This window comes from Haliotis rubra, unplaced genomic scaffold, assembly GCF_003918875.1.
Source record: "Haliotis rubra isolate DU_JTF1 unplaced genomic scaffold, ASM391887v1 Scf367, whole genome shotgun sequence".
NCBI lineage: Eukaryota > Metazoa > Mollusca > Gastropoda > Lepetellida > Haliotidae > Haliotis > Haliotis rubra.
In genome coordinates, this window is record NW_025767043.1 from 299856 (window position 1) to 319825 (window position 19970).

Sequence of the window (19970 nt, forward strand, 5' to 3'; positions counted from 1 at the left end):
TTTTAGAGGTATTACAGCTCTCTGATGTTGTTTGTAAACAAATCGGGTCTGAACCAGCAATCCAGTGATTGTCACAATTCGATACGATGGCAGAGCGTGTGTTTATGAATCACAATGAAATATAACTGGAGCTATTTCTTTGCTGTTTGTTGGTTCTTTTACGGACTAATTCGCAGTTAACCTTTTAGTTTCAACATGGGGTTCAACACGTAAGATATTTCTTTTTCAATTTCAGAATACAATTGCATTTCTTTTCATTTCCTCATTATTTGTTGGTTTCTTTGTGTTACATTTTTGTTTCTATTTGGGAATAGACAGGAAGAAACACTTTGTGGATATTCTATTTAAGTCAACCTGACATGCATTAAGTTCAAATACCTTCCTCCGTGGATAATCCGGTGATGAGGATGTAATTACCGTTTACGAGCATACCGAGTGTCTGAGAATTTTTATCTCCAGTTCATGTACATACATACGGGCAAAACATGACTCTGATTATATTAACTATTGTGAAACATGTGAGAAGGAGAAGATCCAGGTAAAGTGCCACTGACCTAGAGCTTGATGCTTTTTCCCAAAAACACAGATGGATCTACGGCCATTCAAATCCAACCAGCTTCTTGTCATCGTTATAGTTCGTTGATTGAAGACAAGGTTCAATAAGCAACGACATTACATTTTTATTGTTGGTTACTAGTTATCTACACGTTACTTCTCGATATATCCCCAACGAGCTGAGATATATTTGGATATTCCAAGAAGTAGAAAATGGTCGAGCTGTGGACGAAGAATGTCCTGGAATGTCCTAGAATACCCTAGAATGTCTTGAACAGGACTGTCTGAACCACCATTTATAGATGGGTTGAGCAGTATGTCGTGTTCTGTTCAAGCTTGGCATTTTGGACATCTTTGTTCGAGCCCCCAGGAACACCATGCCCCTCCTCCACCACCACCTCCGTCTTCTCCTCGGCCCAAGGCTGCGGCTCCCCTTGGGCCATTGTTCCGAACACCACAGTTCCCAGGACACAGACTCCAGCACACACGTAGAAGACATTCCGCCATTCTTCCTGGGTTTTCTGTAAACATACATATTATATTAACATCATGGAGGCGTTGTGGGCGAAGTGGCCAAGGCGCCAGGCTATTGATTCAGTGAGCATAAGGTGCCGGGATCGAGCCCACTTGTGACCGGGTGTAAAATCCTTGGATCAGTGTTATCACAACCCTCAGTGTACAGTACACAACCCTGTGCACTTAAAAGAACCCACGAATCCGTTGGTATATGACCAGATGGTGGCCACATGAATACGTGCAAACACCTAGTTGCGGGTACAGCAACGTGCCGTAAACTTGGACAAAGTACTGTGACTATGTGTCCCAGTCCACCCAGCTGTGAATGCGCACCTCGTAAGGATGGGTAAGCCATAATAACTCGGTGCGCCTTGTGGCAGCAAGAGTTGTATGATCCCCAGGGAGCTGAGATTGATAATAAAATGTGCTGTTGAGATTGGCATTCAATGTTCGAGGGAAAAAATACCAGCGCCTTGAGCATGCACTAGTGCGAGCATATGTGCGTTATATAAATATCCAATAATAATAATAAATAACAAATCATACCCGTGTTAGTATTTTAACAAAGTGGTAAACGTTTTAAAGATGTACATTTCCTGCGATGTCTAATATAACTGACATACTGTTTGAAAACGGGTTGGAGGGGTGCTTAAGGACGATGAATTCGTAACGCTCTACGTATCCGCTCTACGTATCCGACTGCTTACTTTCTTAACTTACAAAGAGTGTATCTCGATGAAACAGTTGCGTGACAATTTGACAATTGAACATCTAGTAGTCTCCATGGAACTAGAAGTACGGTGCCTCGAGTTGAGAACGTTTCCATCTGTGATATGCAAGGAGAGGTGCTAACATCCCCGGACACTTACATTGAGTGTTAGGGCGCCGGCAAGGAGAGGTGCTAACATCCCCGGAAACTTACATTGGGTGTTAGGGCGCCGGCAAGGAGAGGTGCTAACATACCCGGAAACTTACATTGGGTGTTAGGGCGCCGGCAAGGAGAGGTGCTAACATACCCGGACACTTACATTGGGTGTTAGGGCGCCGGCAAGGAGAGGTGCTAACATACCCGGACACTTACATCGGGTGTTAGGGCGCCGGCAAGGAGAGGTGCTAACATCCCCGGACACTTACATTGGGTGTTAGGGCGCCGGCAAGGAGAGGTGCTAACATCCCCGGACACTTACATTGGGTGTTAGGGCGCCGGCAAGGAGAGGTGCTAACATCCCCGGACACTTACATTGGGTGTTAGGGCGCCGGCAAGGAGAGGTGCTAGCATACCCGGACACTTACATTGGGTGTTAGGGCGCCCGCAAGGATTGGTGCTAACATCCCCGTCGTTGTTGCAATGGTGTTAGAAAAGCCAAACAATATTCCAGCGTATCTGTAACAGAAATTCGATGTTGTTTTAGTTCGTATCCATTTGTTTTACAAATAATAGGCATGCTCAGTTATAAGCGTTCTTGAGTGTAGGGTATTCAGTAAGACTGTTCGTCATGTTTTCTTCTGTGTTTCAAGTCTCCCTTCCCGAATCTTCGTTTCAATGTGAACAAAACCCGGAAAGATCTCTTATTTCAAACTATCTCGATGTGAAACCTACCATTGTCTGCTCATAACAAACCAAACTTAGCTTGATCTTTTTATGCAATATTCTGAAGCAACCGGGTGCCTATAGCAATCCGATTAAGCTCTTTTTTTAAGAATATTTAACCTATTTGCAGTTCCTAAAGTCGTTCAAAATCGTTTGTATTCAGAAACCCGCGATACACGCATAAGGAGCTTGGTGCCGACCCACTAAGCGATCGTAACGTTATGACCTGTCTCTATAGTTTACTGTAAGCTTACGAATGCCACAGAACTATGAATGCTTTTTGGATCGGGACCCTGGTTCCTAAAATGTATACCTACCTTGAAGCAAAGTCGGTAGTGTTGACGAGGACCCCTGACGACCCCAAACCCAAAAATGACATCGCGGCCGATAGCAGAAATACTGCGTAATAACGTCTCTCCGCGTCCATAAAGCCTGTGCCTATCAAGCAGCTACCTGCCCCGAGGAATGCTGCAAACATTCAAACAAGATGTTCTGATTGAACAGGTCTCTGTCGCGAGCGGGATGAACGGGATTTTAACAGCAAATTGTACAAGTACTCATTTGAACTTTTTTGTTTGCTGTTGAACGCCACACACACCAATATGGCCACTACATGACGGTGGTCGTCAATAATCGAGTCTGGTCCAGACACTCCAGTGATTGACATCATGAGCATCGATCTTTGCAATTGTAGTGAGTGAGTGAATTTAGTTTTACGCCGCACTCAGCAATATTCCAGCTTTATGGCGGCGGTCTGTATATAATCGAGTCTGGACCAGACAGTCCAGTGACCAACAGCATGAGCATCGATCTGCGCAATTGGGAACCGATGACATGTGTCAACCAAGTCAGCGAGCCTGACCAACCGATCCACCCGTTAGTTGCCTCTTACGACAAGCATGGGTTACTGAAGATCAATATTCTAACCCGGTCCATCACGGGTTATGCAATTGGAAAACGATGACACGGATCAGCCAAGTGACCGAGCCTCTTACAACAAGCATGGGATGCTGAACACTAGATCTAACCCGGATCTTCACAGGTCTGTTCTGCACTGAATGTCGAGGGGTGTTCCAAGCTAATGACACGTGACAACTTTAAATTTACGAATTAACTAAGACAACACTTATTTTCGGTGACAAATCGACTAAGATGTGACAGTAGGAGAGTTGAAAGCTCGAACGGCGTCAATTATGACGTAACATGGAAATGACGTCACACAACACAGTGTGACTTTGTGACATCGTGGTATACGACCACCCAACTTGTGTACCCTTTACAAGACAATGGGTGGCCCGTCATTGATAAATAATGACATCTGATACTCCTTTATCAAATTATATGTTCGTCAGAAATAAATGCCTAACATTTGCAAATGAATCCCATTGTATTAGCTCATATATAATAAAGCTCCAGTGCCTGGATCGGTTCGCCTCTGAAACATTTTCAGCGTTCGAAGTTTTAACCCTTTCCTAAGAAATAAATAAAAAGTAAAATGAAATACAGCAAAGTAGAAAAGTTGCATTTTATTTGTATGTATGAACCTCAACCCCATGTTATGTTTCATTTTCTTTTTTGCTTTCTGTTTCTTAACAGATGTCAGTAAAACGCATTACCAATAAACTGAAAACTGACCGGTAGATTGAGCAATGCACTCAACACTGACCCTAAGAACGATAGGGTAGCGGAGCAGTTAAGGTATTCACTTCATGCCGACTGCTCTAGTTTGATTCCCACATGCCCAGCTAACACACAACGTTTTGGGAGGGCTGTAGATTGGTAACGTCAGGACAACGTTAGTTTTACGTCTTTTTATAACGTTATGTCACAACGTAATAACAAAGTTGCAAATATATGTTGAGGGAACGTTATGCTTTGGGCTCCTCACAACGCTAAAACAACGTTTCGTATAACTTGGTGTCACGATAGTAAAACTTTTCACTTTGAGATTCTTTCGTCGCTATTCAGCTACAGCCTCAGAAAACACACGACCAAAACAACATACAAATTGACTAATAAATATTGAAGTGAATTTCTGCTTTGTTTCTGTTCTGTTCACTACTGAGCAAACTATTCAACTATTAACGAATAGAAAGTAAGACAACGTAAAATAGTTTACCATCAAATAACGTCCCGTAAAACTGACGATTCACAATGTCAGGCCACAGCGTTCTGATAACGTAAATGAGAGTTTACAGAATAACGCTGTGACAACGTGAAATTGTCAGGTGGGTGGAAACATTTCTTATGGTTTCCCCCGCTATATAAGGTTTTTGGAAGAGGCAAAAAACCAACGTTAATCCATTCTCATTTTGGATTACTCCCTCACACACTCACCGCTTGTCTGAAATATCCGCCGAGCGGATGTAGTGCTGAGGTATTTCCTTGACCGGAGGAAGTCGGAGAGATGACCACCCAGCAACCCAAACACGAATTGACAGAGCGAGGGGACCGAAGACAACAAGCCGTTCTAGACGACAAGAATAGTATTCGCATCTTTTTCGCCTTAACAAATCAACATGTTTAAGCAACAATGGCAAAATAAAACAGGATCAAATACAGACCGCCGTCATTCAGCTGTGTGCGGAGTTAAAATCCTAACTTGCACAAGTCTCTTAGGTAACAATTAATAGTTTAAATGATAATTTCTTAAAAATAATAAATATAAAACTGGGTGTACTGTCCGCTTATCTAGATTTGCCTTTTTGTAGGATAGAATTACTATACATTCATGGGCTCAGCATTCAGTAAAGTCTTGGAGCAAGGCCATTAAAACCCAAACAACCTCATATCACAACTCCCCGATACATGTAGAATATTGAGTGCGGCATTATACAACATTAGACGGAAGATAATGTGCGTACCTCTTCTATATCGAAGTGCAGGGCCTCTTTAAGAAACGTAGGTGTGTTGGTAGTCAGAATGTAAAGTAGCCACGCGAGACAGATATGTCCCGTTACAAACGCCCACATTGCCCTTGACTTTAAGATGTCCGACCATGGCGTTTTGTAATTCCGCTAATAATTAAATAAATGGCAAGTTAATGGTGAAAAGAAGGTTGCTCCTCATTATGGTAAACTGTAATGCATACTTGTGTTTTTCGGGATCAGGTGGTCAGGCTTGCGTGCCTTGGTTGACACATGTCATCGGTTCCCCATTGCGCAGATCGAAGCTCATGATGTTGATCACTGGATTGTCTGGTCCAGACTCGATAATTTACAGATCGCCGCCATATAGTTGGAATATTGCTGAGTGCGGCGTAAAACACAATGGGATACGATGACATGTGTCAACCAAGTCAAAGAGCCTGACCACCTGACTAAGATATTGAATATGAAGACAATTATGTGGATACAATTGTTTAATAAATGAATTTTAATGTTATAGAAACATAATTATGATGAAGAATGATAGAATATATAATGACGAAAACATTTTTCAGTGTATAATTAGACAAAGAGTGCCAATTCAGATGATGAAAAAGTGCTTATGACCTAAAAGTTTTCATTGATGCATATGTTTTGTTCAATGAGTTATAAAAACAGAATCATCATGACATCGTTTAGAAATATTACGAACCTGCGTTTTCTCTCCTAAACTACGTATGATGTAATTCCGCTCTCTCTTGGAGATCCGAGGATGTTGTGCCGGCGTGCTGGCGATCGTTAGCCACCACAGGAAGCACCATAACAGTGTTATAGCTCCTGTAGGCATGGAGGCGTGCTAGTCAGATACACAGATATTACCATCCTCGATAATCTATAGTACGTATACGTTCTGATAAATCTCCACGAGTACCCTGGATGCATCTACGACTCGGTCCGATAATTGTATTACCTCCCTTTGCTGTCTCCACCTTCGTTCCTTCCTGGTACGCTCAACTTCCCAGCCTAGACACCCGAAGGGTAATAAGGGTAATACAATGATCGTGCGGAGCCGTAGATGCATCCAGGGTACTAGCGGAGATTTATCGGAACGTACACCCTCGAGATTATCGAGGATGAGAGATTACAAAACGAGTTGGTGCTTTCGCTCGTGATAAATCAAACCTTTTCATAAATATTGATTTGGAATGTTGTCGATATTCAACATCCAGGAATTTCGTGATCCATTTATTACACGCAGGACGGGCAAACAGTGTGATCCCTGATGACAAATCAAGTAGACGATGCCGGATGTAATAAAACGAAAGGGAGATAACTCTGTCACGACTACTCTATAAATGAAAATACACAATTAAAAATATTCAATTACAAAATAATACTAATCCCCAGAACTATCCGCAAACCTAATATTTTGTTTGGTTGACATTTTGGGTAAAAAAAATGTCGGAATGGAGTTAATGTTAATTCATAATATCGAGGTGGCAACAGAAAGTTCGGAATTATGACGTCGATTACTATCGTTGAATAATCTAGTTTGGTTAGACGACACTCGTTGGATAACTTTCAGCTGGTTAAACTACACCTGTTTCACTTAACTAAAATTATCTAATAGAGATATTCAGAACAATATCAGAACATGTGTAATAAAACATGCTCTCTCTACATGGCATTATGAAATTACCTCACAACACACACGTGAACATGTTGTGTCTTTTCTACAAAGTGAAACCCATTTAAGTCGGACAATGAGTTCCCTCTGATGTCGTCTGGATTAACCAGTATTCGGCTATTTTGCTGAATACGCTTTTCAAGACATTTTTTACGTTCAAATTGTCAATGCTGAATGTTAGATTACGATTAAGAGTAGACTTGTCAGGGTTTCACTATACATGTATAGGGCCACATATACATTACGTTTAAAGCGAAACAGTTCCCATTTTTGGTTAAAACGGATGAAAGAATACCGATTTTCAGTTTGAGATAAATTTTAAAAATGAAGTATCATTGATTTGATGCAAAACTCAAGATTCGTTAAGTAGCTCACATTATTGATCAGAAGCAATATAAGGCATACCCTACACAGTGAGTCTGTGAGTGATTTAAACAGTATTTTAGTTATAATACGGTGCGCCAGCTTGACAAGGGTGGAAGATGGAAGTGTTGCAGGTCTTACCTTTACCACTGACATCCACGAACACGGTTGTGTTGATGACAAACACAGATAGAAACATGTTAATCAGGTCGAATCATGGTTTTGGATCATAGTGTCCAGATATATCAAAGGGACGCAATTCAGACACACAGTACTGCTAGGTGTCCTGCAGGGTTATGGCTTTTGTCCCTTTTTCTTGCCTCTCACCCTCTTTTAGTAGTGTGTATGTCTCACTCATTCTCTCATACAAGGTGTCCTGCAGGGTTATGGCTTTTCTCCCTTTTCTTGCCCCTCGCCCTCTTTTAATAGCGTGTATGTCTCACTCATTCTCTCATACTAGGTGTCCTGCAGGGTTATGTCTTTTGTCCCTTTTTCTTGCCTCTCACCCTTTTTTAAAACAGTATTGTATGTATGTATCGTTCATTTGAAATTACTCAGACCATCTGACACTCTCTTGCTGTCCTATATACCTGGGACATAGAAGACGGACCCCCAGCCGTTATCGAATCCATAGATGCACAGGAATCCTGATATCGTGAAAGTGGCTATGATTCCAAACGGAAAACCTGGGAAGAAAACAATTCATTATGTGCATTTTAATAGGTACTTTTCAATGAAAGAACGAAGAATGGACGAAGAATCCACTGTGGATTGTGGACAATTCCTTACCTTAAGGCTGAATTTTCCATTTTTATTATTTTGTCAAAACAGTTTCCTGTAAATAAATTAAATAATAAAATCATATTCATAAAAGGTGTATTTCCAGGTCAATTTACACTTGTATAAATGATAACACTTTCCGATTCATTATGATATACACGTGGAAAAATGTATCGCAACATCCCCATAAGAGGTTGGCTACTCCATGGTGATGACCATGATTTTGCTGATCATAAAATCATTAGTAAGTTAACAGTACTTTGGTCGAATTCACTTCCGCCTGTGTTGAAACTGTGTTGAATTTTCAATGCATTTTCCTTGTGGCTTTTGAGATACAGTTGTTTAAACATGTGATGCTCTTTGACGTTTCTCCGCAATGTTTCTAATTTGAATGACATCTTAAACACAGCACTGACCTGCGTAGCAGATAGCTACAAGTAAAGTCCTCTCCGATGGCGGCGCCCATCGACCAAGCATGGCCTGCGCAGTCGGATTATAGACTCCCTGAGGAGAGTGCAACGAGAAAGGACATAGTCCTGAAAATATCATTTCGTTAAATGTTTGATCGGCATTCTAGAAGTTGGTGAGTCAATAATAGTCAAGCTAAAAGTGAGTGAGTAAGTGAGTTTAGTTTTACACCCCACATAGCAATATACCAGGGATATGTCGGCGGTCTGTAAATAATCGAATCTGGACCAGACAATCCAGTGATCAACAGCATGAGCATCGATCTAAAACAACGGTATAAGAATCAACACCGTGACTTATTCAATACTTCATCGAAAGCATTTCCTTTGTTCTAACGAAATGTATGGTGGCCTGTGCTAATTATATTTTGAGTTCCGATTTTAATGTCCACCAATCCAACTTCAAATTTCATCATCATAATCATCAAACAGGAGAGGAGGTTTAGCCTTGCGGTTAAAGCATTCGGTTAACGTCGAAGGTTCGGTCTCGATTCCGAACATTGGTTCAATACGTCAAAACTATTTTCACTCAGTCTTCATTAAATGTGTGAGATCTGTTTAAAAGACGTAATTGCTCGATGAAGATCATGTTTACAACTGAACTGATCTTCAGGGTGCCAATCCACGAAGCGTTCGTAGCTCTACGACATTCTTAAGCCCATGGTAAACTATAGAATTACAACAGGTCATAACGTTACGAAGGTTTTGTTGATCGGGTCCCTGCATCCTGTGTTTGTCGTACATGCGGCAGAAAAGATCAGGTGGTCAAACTCGGGTGATGCATGTCATCGTATCCTTGTTACGTAGATGCTCGTGAAGTCATGGATGAGAGGATTGTCCGGTCTCGACCACCACGTTATAGTTGGAACATTGTTGAGCGCGGCGTTAAACAACATGCAAGCAAAACATAAAAATACTAAATCGAGACATACATGCCTGTCATATGTGTTACAATCCAAACTATGTTATCCCACCTACCATGGCCAATCCCAGAATCACTCGCAGCACATACACGAGGTACATGGAGGTCCGAGCGCCGATTGGTAGAAGCAACGAGGCGATCGAGCCAATCAGCATCCCAGTTAACATGACGTATTTCCCGCCATATTTCGCAGCCAGCAGTCCCGAGGGGAACTGTGCTACCATGTAACCATAGTAATAGGAGCTGAGAATTCCCGCTTGTTCTGTCTTGGACCAGTAGAACTCCGCATGCTGGAAATACATTTTGTGTCTCTGCATTTGTAGTTGTAAAAATCAAATTTTCATAAACTGTCGCTCAAAAACACTGTTTTCATCCAGTATTGTTTTGTTGCTAAAAATAACAAGAACTGGTTGTTTGAGGCATTCGCCACCACTCGCCCCTTCCGTAACCTCCAAGTAAACCTGTTTTCCTCCCGATGCTTGTTTTGTGTGGACATACGACAAACCAATCAGAACGCGCGTAATGATTGATCTTGAGTACTTAAATCGTTTATGGCAGTATGACATTGTTTAAAAAATCACGAAAAATACATATCGTCACATTGAAAGTACAAAGAACGTAGCTATCAGAATTGTACTGCCTAATGTGAAGTTTTTAATAAGACTAATGCCATTGACGGTCATGGATTGTTTACATAACGGCTCTCATGGGGGCTAAGGGTATTCTGACAATCTTGGGAACTTAGTTTGGAGATTGTACGTTCGCTTCATGAAATATAATTATATATCGCTTCGAGTTTCAAAACAATAATATCATGTTAATATATTACTAATCAAATTTAATCTTTAACATGTGGCTTATATGTCACAGCTCTGGGGATATTTTAGTCTGACTATTGGGGGGGTTATTCATATTTTTTTTCCAGCGCGTTCATTTAAAAATTCCACAAGTGGTATGACAGCAAGGTCACACGAATGTTCAGTTTGAGAAATGTTTGAAAGTCATTTTTGAGTGTGTTTTGGGATTTAATGTAGCTGATAAAAGATTCTTTTATTTGCAAATGCAATTAAACAAATTCCATTTGTGATTCTTAAACCCTATTTAGAATTATACATTTGGAAATATAAGATGAACAGCTGGTAATATTTACGTTCGAATGTGTGTTTTACCAATATTTTCCCCTTCTTTTAGTTGTTGGTGTTTTAGAGGTTTGATTCTTTAAAATAAATAAATAACGAAAACAAAAACAACAATACAACATTCGAGTGCTTCGGTGATATCAAGTACCACTGGAATCAAACAGGAGTAGCGTTATCGTTCTTGTTTAAAGTAGTTCTGATGTTCCTACGCCAATATGAAATCCTTCCAGAGGGGCACGAGTCGCTATTCGGCTTGTCCAGGAATAACATCACTCTCCTATCCAGAGTACCCACAGGCCAGAAAGATGTGACGATTCGTCAGATCTTACACAGTCCATTCAATATAATGTACATATTTCTTAACACTTTTATTTTTGAAGAGTCTACATGTCTAATTAAACATCATTGTTAAAATGATTTAGTTTCTCTGAGAGAATATCCTAAAACGTGTAACACTATTTCAATTTGCGTAGCGATCTTTTGTTTACATGAGTTGTGCGGCTCCACGTGCTGTCACCATTCAATTTGCAATGATAAAATTTCTTAACAGACTGGACATGTCCTGATACCATTCCTTATGAAAATTAACCTTAATGACAATGAGTAATATATAAAAATCAAATTAATCTCCACTAATTGTAGAGAAGTTGCAAATAAATCTAAGAGAAAAGAATTGATGAATATATATAGGAAAAAATTATATTCCATAATATGCTTGCAAGATATTCGATGAATCTACCTCAAATATCATGAGATATGAATGGGGTTTACAGTCCATCATAGCTCCTTATTAAATCTAATTCTAGAGGTGTTGCAATGCTCTTTAATAATGATAACAAGATACATAGGACCTTAATAGATGAACATGGCAATTGTATTATTGCTGATATTTCAATAGAAGATAAAGGAATTACACTAACTAATCTCTATGGACCTAATAATGATGATCCTCAATTTTATATTAAACTACATGTATTTGAAAATATTTGAAAATTTGAAAATGATTAAGTAGCACTAGTTGGAGACTGGAAGCTAGTGACTTGACCCCGCAATTGATCTTCAGAATTATAAGAATGCTAAACAACCCAAAATCGAGAAATACTGTAGTAGAATTTATAGAAACTTATAATCTTATTGATATTTGGAGAAAGTTGAATGATAAATCTAGAAAATATACCTGGTGGAAAAAATACCCAAGACAACAAGCCAGACTTGATTTCTTTATTGTATCAGAAGACATTTGCGATATTACGTTGGATTCAGATATTCTGCCAGGCTATAAAAGTGATCACTCAACAATAACATTAACCTTTTCGAACATTTTAAACAGGAAAGAGGAAGGGGCTATTGGAAGTTTAATAGTTCCTTACTGTTAAACCCTGAATATGGTAATTTAGTCAGAACTGTCCTAAATGATACTATTCAAGAATATTCAACAGAAAAAAACATATGATTTTAAAAACATTAAACATATTAATCTTACAATTTCTGATTCCTTATTTCTAGAAACTTTATTAATGAAAATTCGAGGAAAGACTATATCTTTCTCATTCTACATAAAAAAAAAAGTTAAATATACAGAAGAACTGGAACTAAAAATAAAACAGGTTGAGGACAATATTCGAAAAAACTTTCAAAAGATAGATTGAGAACTTCTTAGTGAATTATCAAAGTATAAGAAAGAAATGGAAGAAATCAAAAATGAGGAAATGAAAGGAATACAAATCCGAAACAGAATTCTTTGGTACGAAGAAGGAGAAAAACCTTCAAAATATTTCTGCCATCTGGAAAATAGATTTTTCTAAAAAAATCAATCAATAAATTGATAACTAATGATTACAAAGAAATTACAGACAGTAAATCAATACTTAATGAAGTAAAGGAACAGAATAAGGAGGAAGACTTCTTGAATCACGCGTTGATACAAAAACTCCAACTCTTAGCAAAACACTAAGAGACAATCTTGAAAAAGAAACCAGTATGGAGAAAATTAGCAATGCTGATTATAAGATGAAGAATAATAAAAGCCCAGGGATTGATGGAATTCCTATGGATTTCTTTAAAAAAATAGGAAAAAATAAAAGTATGGATTTATAGATTTGTTAAAAAGGTATCAACTAAGAATGAAATGTTTTCAAATGTGAAAAGGGGTGTCCTCACCTGTATTCCAAAATCCAATACAGACAGAACACTACTTAAAAACTGGAGGCCTATCACTTTACTCAATGTCATTTATAAAGTTATCAGCTCCTGTATTGCACATAGATTAAAAGCTACTTTAGATAATCTTATTCATTGTAATCAAACTGGTTTTATACCAGGTAGGACTATTAGCGAAAATACAAGACTGCTATATGACATAATGTTCGAAACAAAGAAACAAAACATTCTTGGCTTGCTAATTCTGATTGATTTTGAAAAAGCATTTGACACCGTTTCTAAAGATTTTATCAACCTAGTTTTACATAAATTTGAATTTTGCCCTGAAATGATAAAATGGATATATATTGACTTTTGAACCAACATCTTGTGTCATCTAACATGGTAATCTCTCTGAATATTTTGCTAATGGAAGAGGATGTAAACAGGGAGACCCACTTTCCCCTTACATTTTTCTTTTTGTAGCTGAGATTCTTGGTTGTATGATAAGAAACAATGAAAACATTAAAGATATTGTCATCAATGATAAGGAATATAAACTGGATCAATACGCTGATGATACCGAACTATTTCTTGATGCAACTGAGGAGAGTTTATATCTTGCTATCGACACAATTAATGCATTTTATATAAAGTCAGGTTTGAAAATATATTTTAAAAAATCAAAAGCAATCTGGATTGGATCAAAAGCTAAAACTTCTGATAAAATATGTAATGACCTGAAAATTGAATGTGCAACGGGTGAATTTGATGTACTAGGTATTAAATTTACACCAGATCTTGAAAACCTATGGGTTATCAACACCAGAAAGAGACTGGAAGAAATTAATAGACTATCAGCATCTTGGAGAAAATTGGTAAAATAACAGTAATAAAAACCCTATCAATCTCCAAACTAGTTCATATTTTCAATTCTTTGCCCAACCTACCAGCAGAATTTATTACTTAACTTGAAAAACTATTTTTTAAATTCATTTGAAATGATAAAAATGATAAAATAAAGAGGAGCGTAATAAAAGATAAATATGAAGAAGGAGGATTGAGAATGATTGATACAAGTAGATTTGTTGATGCTTTGAAATTATCCACCTTAAGATTTTATTTTAAAAATGTGAAAATAAAAATCCATGCAATATACCTTTCAAAGATATATTTAACTTTGGTGCAAATTCTGAAACTTTTATTGAGATTGAAAAACCTTTTTGGCATGATGTGCTGAAAGCATGGAAACTATTTCACAAACAACATTATGTTGACCCAAATAACATTAATGAAATTCTATCCCAACCTCTATGGTTCAATCACAACTTCAAAAACTCTACATATTTCTTAAAGAATTGGGCAGAGAAAGGGATTATGAATATTAGGGATATATGTGATGAGAATGGATTGCTATCAATAGAATCTTTAAAAGAAAAATTATCATATCAAAGGTACTTTCTTAGATTTCAGATATTTAGTGAACATATTACCTGAATCTTGGAAACATACTTAAAAGCACTGTCTCTCTATTCCAGTCAGTAATTTGAATGTTAGTATAAATTTAGTAAAAGCATCAAAAGGCTGCAGATCTGTTAATGATATACTTGTTTGTAATGATAAATATCTATACATTTGTAATAAATGGCAGCTTTTATTTCCTGAAACTGATTTGGATTGGAAAAATATATTTACAGTATATAGAAAGGGATTTAAGATCCAAATCTTATAGACTTTCAATATAGATTTCTACAATCTATTATTTACATAAAAAAGGAATTGGTCAAAATGAAAAAAGTTGACAATAGTTTGTGTTGTTTTTGCAAAGCTGTAAATGAGAGTGTGTGTCATGTGTACTAGGAATGTCAGGAGAGTCAAACCTTTTGGATAAACCTACAAATTTGGCTTAACAATTGTTATCCACATCCATTGAAATTATCAAAAAATATGATTTGGTTTGGTACTCAACGTGAAAATAGACTACTAAATCACATCATCATTGCTGCGAAGTGACATATTCACTTATGCAGTATTAAAATATACTTTCAAATCTAACTTTATATATAAAAACTCTAAAAGAAATATTCTCTGTGGAAAATCATATAGCAACAAAAAATAATAAAATAAATAATTTCCATCATAAATGGAGCCTTCTCTCCCCTGTACTTAGATGACTCAAACTTATTGATTTGTACCTGACATTATTTATACATTATCTAGTTAATGAATTATGCATGTTTATAAAAATATTAATACAGTAATATCTCACCTCTACGTCATGTAGCCATATTACTTTAAGCCGTATGTATCACGGCTTTGTATATATGTAATAGTTTAATTTTGGGAACCAATAAAAAACAAACAAAAAATAAAACTACACAACTGCTCACAGCTGCTCATCTCTTTGCTTTCGAAAAATGGGGCGGTGGGGTAGACTAGTGGTTAAAACGTTCGCTCGTCACGCCGAAGACACGGGTTCGATTTCCCACATAGGTACAATGTGTGAAGGCAATTTCCGGCACCTCCCCCGTGATATTGCTGGGATATTGCTGAAAGCGGCGTAAAACCATACTCACTCACTCACTAATACAGGTATCATAATAACATTGTATTTGTTTAGGTTTCGCGACTGTTTTCTGCTTAGTAGCATTTAAATAAGATTTGTAATATTTGGTTTAATTTTATTCTGTTGTTGTATACTTTCTTTTGTCCGGTAGTGTACATCATGGCTTGTATACCCACATTTCTCATCACTGGACAATACGTGCGATCGTTATGCTGTTTAGTGGTTAAACGTGTTTCACTCATTCACATCACGTGAACCTAACTGATAGTTTTTGCGAACCCCCTTGATATTGTTCAAAGCACTGTGTGGAGGAGATAACTCCGACAGCCAAATATAACCACTTTGGTTACATAAATGTATTATGTTAAATCCAAATTTCCAAGTTATTGAAATTATTTGTAAATAATTTATGTTGCTAACTTTACTCATTTTAAAAGTACGTCTCGAGTAACTTTCTCTTTAGTTCCATCATATCTTCGTCATTCAAATATTTTCTCGGGTTTTTTTCTAAAAAGAATCGAATGTTTTATTCTTTAGTCTTTGCTTCGTTAATTTTCTCGTTATTTCTCGTTAGTTCAGGTTCATTGTAATAACTCGAAATATAAAAATATAAATAATAAAAAATATAAAATTCAAAAAATTTAAACAAAAAATTGAAATTGATTGTTTTACTGTCTTCAAAGAATGACTGATCAGAGAATGACATTCTGAATGTCATGGTGATCACAAGCATGGCGATTGCAATCAGCCGACATCAGGTGGGAGCGCGAGTGACCTGGGCTGTTAACAAGCCATCTTCTCAAGTACATACATTATGTTCAGATTGTTCTCACCCATTTAAACCCTGACCATTATTCGGAGAGCGTTTAGCCTACATGCTCCTAAAACCCAGAAGCAATGTAATTTTTAAGGCACTTTTGAATTAGTTTCTTCCCCTTACAAATTAAGAGGTGTGTCAAAATTTAAAATTAATGTAAATCATTATGACAGGCTTCAAATATCACATATCAGCTGCCTCACATTTTCCATCCGCCTAAGTCTTACTGTAACTCTCAAAAGATTGCCCACACGTCCATGTTCTGGAACTGCCATAAATCTTGAAAAAGAAACGATTAAAACTGAAATTATAAAGTTATAAGTAAGCGTTACTCAAAACGTGAAACTATACCTCTGACTGTACTGTAGTTGTTGTGCCATTAATGTTGTTGATGTCGGTGTCGTTGACCATGCAGACGATGCCCACGCTGAGGTTGGACCTATTGGACTCAACCATGACTGACCCGAGAAATACCATGAACACCACAATTAATCTCTGGGAACAACAGATGGAATCTGAAAATTGAGACGTTTTACGCCACATATTTAGAGATAAATTTGTATATAAATTATACACATGGGGAAGCAAGCAAGATCTTAGCTACATTAAGCCATCTACATCTCTACATCAGCAGCCCAAGGCACATAAAAATCAGGCTTCTTTATTTGCTGTCCCAGGCACATCACACCTACATACTAGTAAATGAAACAAGCATAGCTCTAGAGGTGATATTAACTGATTACATACCAAAGCTCGGCTTTTTCGGTTAAAAAGCTTAGCAGTTTGCTTAGTTGGCTAAGGATTTCTACTGCACATTCCAATATCCAGTTTGTTCTTGGTTGGATGTTGGGAAACGTGTAAACCAACAGTTCGTCTCAAAATAATAAGCAAGCAAGCAATTTGCAACCAACTACCCTTCTAAACAAGCAAGCAACTTCAGTAAGCCAGCACGCATGCAACATTCAAACGGAACAAATGTTTGGTGAAATTAACAACTCGAAAAGTTCTGTCCTAGCTCTTCAAAGAATAAACTCATCGCTTATATAATTAGTTTTATAATATGGGGGATAAATCAAACGTGATCATCGTGTCGTAAGACATGAACCATTTTCTAGAACAATGTATTATTGGAGACTCTTGCCCCAAGGAACATCGAACGACTAATCCCTTATTAATCGTACTTACGGTTAGAGGATTCTGCATCATCGGACAATGGATGATTGTTCTGAGATACAGTGGATAACGTGTTTTTTCCCTCCATGGTGTCTGCTTCTATGAAGTTAACATCAAATTGTTTATTAATACGGCATGTATATGATATATTTTTCACATGTACTGTCCCCGTGGTGCATATATACTAGCCACATAAAGAAACTGTGCATTGTCAAAATATTATCCCAGTTGATAAGTACGATAACAATGTCAAAGGTACATATAAACTTTAATGGAGGGATCATGAGACCATAACAAATCGGGAGAATTTCAATTGAAATGTCAATCACAATGACGTCACGAGTCCACAAGCGGGACATGGGTCAAACGACCATGTCACAAGCTCAATAACGGGTTTGTCCACCATCGGCATTGAGAACAGCAGTGCATCGACGACGCATAGAGCCTATCAAACGTGCAAGGAAGGCCTGTGGGATGTCACACCAGATTCTCTCAAGTTCTGTTGTAAGGTCAAGGATGTTATCTAGTGGATGAGGAAGACGCCGTAGACGTCGATCCATCTCGTCCCAAACATGCTCTATTGGGGAGAGATCCGGTGAATTTGCAGGCCAAGGCAGTAAGTCAACGTTGTGGTGTTGCAAGAAATCCATAGCAACCCTTGCCGTATTGGGGCGGGCATTGTCCTGTTGGAATGTTAACCCAGGGCCATGACGTTGCAGAAAAGGAATTGCCTCAGGTCGAAGAATATGATCCCTGTAGCCCAGGACTGTGCATAACGTTCTCCCACGCGTCTATAGGCACGTTGACGTCCATCTCTATAGGAAATGTTAAACCTGGACGCATCTGTAAAAACAACATTTCTCCACCAAAACAAGGGTCTGCGGACATGATTTCGGCACCACATTCGTCGAGCTTGTCGATGACGTTGTGTCAGGATAGGCCGTATGGCGGGACGTCGTGGTTTGATCCCGTGATGACGTACACGTTGTCGAACTGTGTTGGGATGGTTCGGGCAGTCATCACTGCAGTCTGAAACCTGTGGCGCAGATGGGTCACCCTTATCCATCTGTCCTGTCTTGGCGTTGTTACACGTGGACGTCCATAACGTGGCCGACCGATGACGTCATTTGTGTTCTGGTAGCGTCTCACCAGTTCAGAAATGGTGTTCCGGTGGCAGTGGAAATGTGCAGCCACTTGTTGAGACATTCCCCCCACGGACCATCCCTCATGACGTTGTGCAGACGTGAGCCTTGGCATGCTATGCGTTTCAATAGCCGTTTAATTTTTTGAACGATCGCAAGGGCAAGGGTTGAGCTTTCCAAAGTATTGTGTGGCATTCATTTGCTCTGTTTCTCTTTCCCGGAATATACACATGCAACAACGTATTGCACGTCTCAAGGACGAACCCACTGACGTCACGGAACGTGGTACGTGCATGCATGTTGGATACATGTCACTAATCTCTAAGTTTAAATCCGTATGTGTCTACACAGGTTTGATAAATTTAGATTATAAATTTTTGTATGCACAGTTTCTGTATGTGCCTAGTATACTATCCTGCACACCCGTACCCACCTGAGCTCTTTTGTAAATTTTCTCAACGATACCAAAGGGGAGTCCCGAGGTACGTCGCTAATTATGCAAAAAGATATTCCGGTTATCCTGCAACCATTTTCGCAGCAAATACCTGCTGATGCAGCATTAAGCAATGTTTGCTCACTCATTGCAACCACGTTGCGGAAATTCCGCTAAAGCTTTTCGAAAGTAAAGCAATAAAGAGATAAGCAACATTGTGTGTGATATTATTAAAACCACGCGTACGCCTTATTTAAATTGTAACAATAAGCTAAACTTTTTATATGAAACAGTACAGTATCATGTGCAGGTAAATTGATATTTTTATTAATGTTTATGTTGAGTGTTTCATACAATCTATTACCGTGTGAACAATGCCTGAATGTAATGACACCCTTTTGATATACCACCCGTGAAGATCCGGGTTAGAATTGATCTTCAGTAACCCATGCTTGTCTTAAGAGGCGACTAACGGGATCGGGTGGTCAGGCTCGCAAGACGATTGACACACGTCATCGCATCCCAACTGCGCAGATTGATGCTCATGCTGTTTGTCACTGGGTTGTCTGGTCCAGACTCAGTTATTTACAGACCCCCGCCACATAGCTGGAATATTTCTGAGTGCGGCGTAAAACTAAACTCAAGCACTCACTCACACTTTTGATATAAACTTACTGAATCGATGACATCAAATATGACAGTTTAGTTTCAAACCATGTTTTCTCATGTATTTCGTGAGCAAGTAACAATCGTGTCATCTCAAGATCGCTTGACATCACACAATCAAATGAATGCTAGACCCTTGTGGCGTTG

At 38.5% G+C, this 19970-nt stretch overlaps 1 protein-coding gene across 1 annotated transcript in view; it reads right to left on the reverse strand.

Moving 5' to 3' along the window:
* Positions 1 to 660: 660 nt before the first annotated feature.
* The window catches only part of LOC124285712 (uncharacterized transporter slc-17.2-like), an 83622-nt gene continuing 64312 nt past the window's right edge, over positions 661 to 19970 (reverse strand). Inside the window, exons 2-12 of the mRNA XM_046721988.1 lie at positions 17595 to 17681; positions 16761 to 16924; positions 9805 to 10038; positions 8776 to 8863; positions 8170 to 8265; positions 6242 to 6366; positions 5527 to 5679; positions 5000 to 5132; positions 2980 to 3130; positions 2365 to 2455; positions 661 to 1076 (exon numbers count right to left, since the gene is read on the reverse strand). Coding sequence (XP_046577944.1) covers positions 852 to 1076; positions 2365 to 2455; positions 2980 to 3130; positions 5000 to 5132; positions 5527 to 5679; positions 6242 to 6366; positions 8170 to 8265; positions 8776 to 8863; positions 9805 to 10038; positions 16761 to 16924; positions 17595 to 17670 — 1536 coding nt within the window. The 5' untranslated portion in view covers positions 17671 to 17681 and the 3' untranslated portion in view covers positions 661 to 851. The remainder of the gene's footprint in view (positions 1077 to 2364; positions 2456 to 2979; positions 3131 to 4999; positions 5133 to 5526; positions 5680 to 6241; positions 6367 to 8169; positions 8266 to 8775; positions 8864 to 9804; positions 10039 to 16760; positions 16925 to 17594; positions 17682 to 19970) is intronic.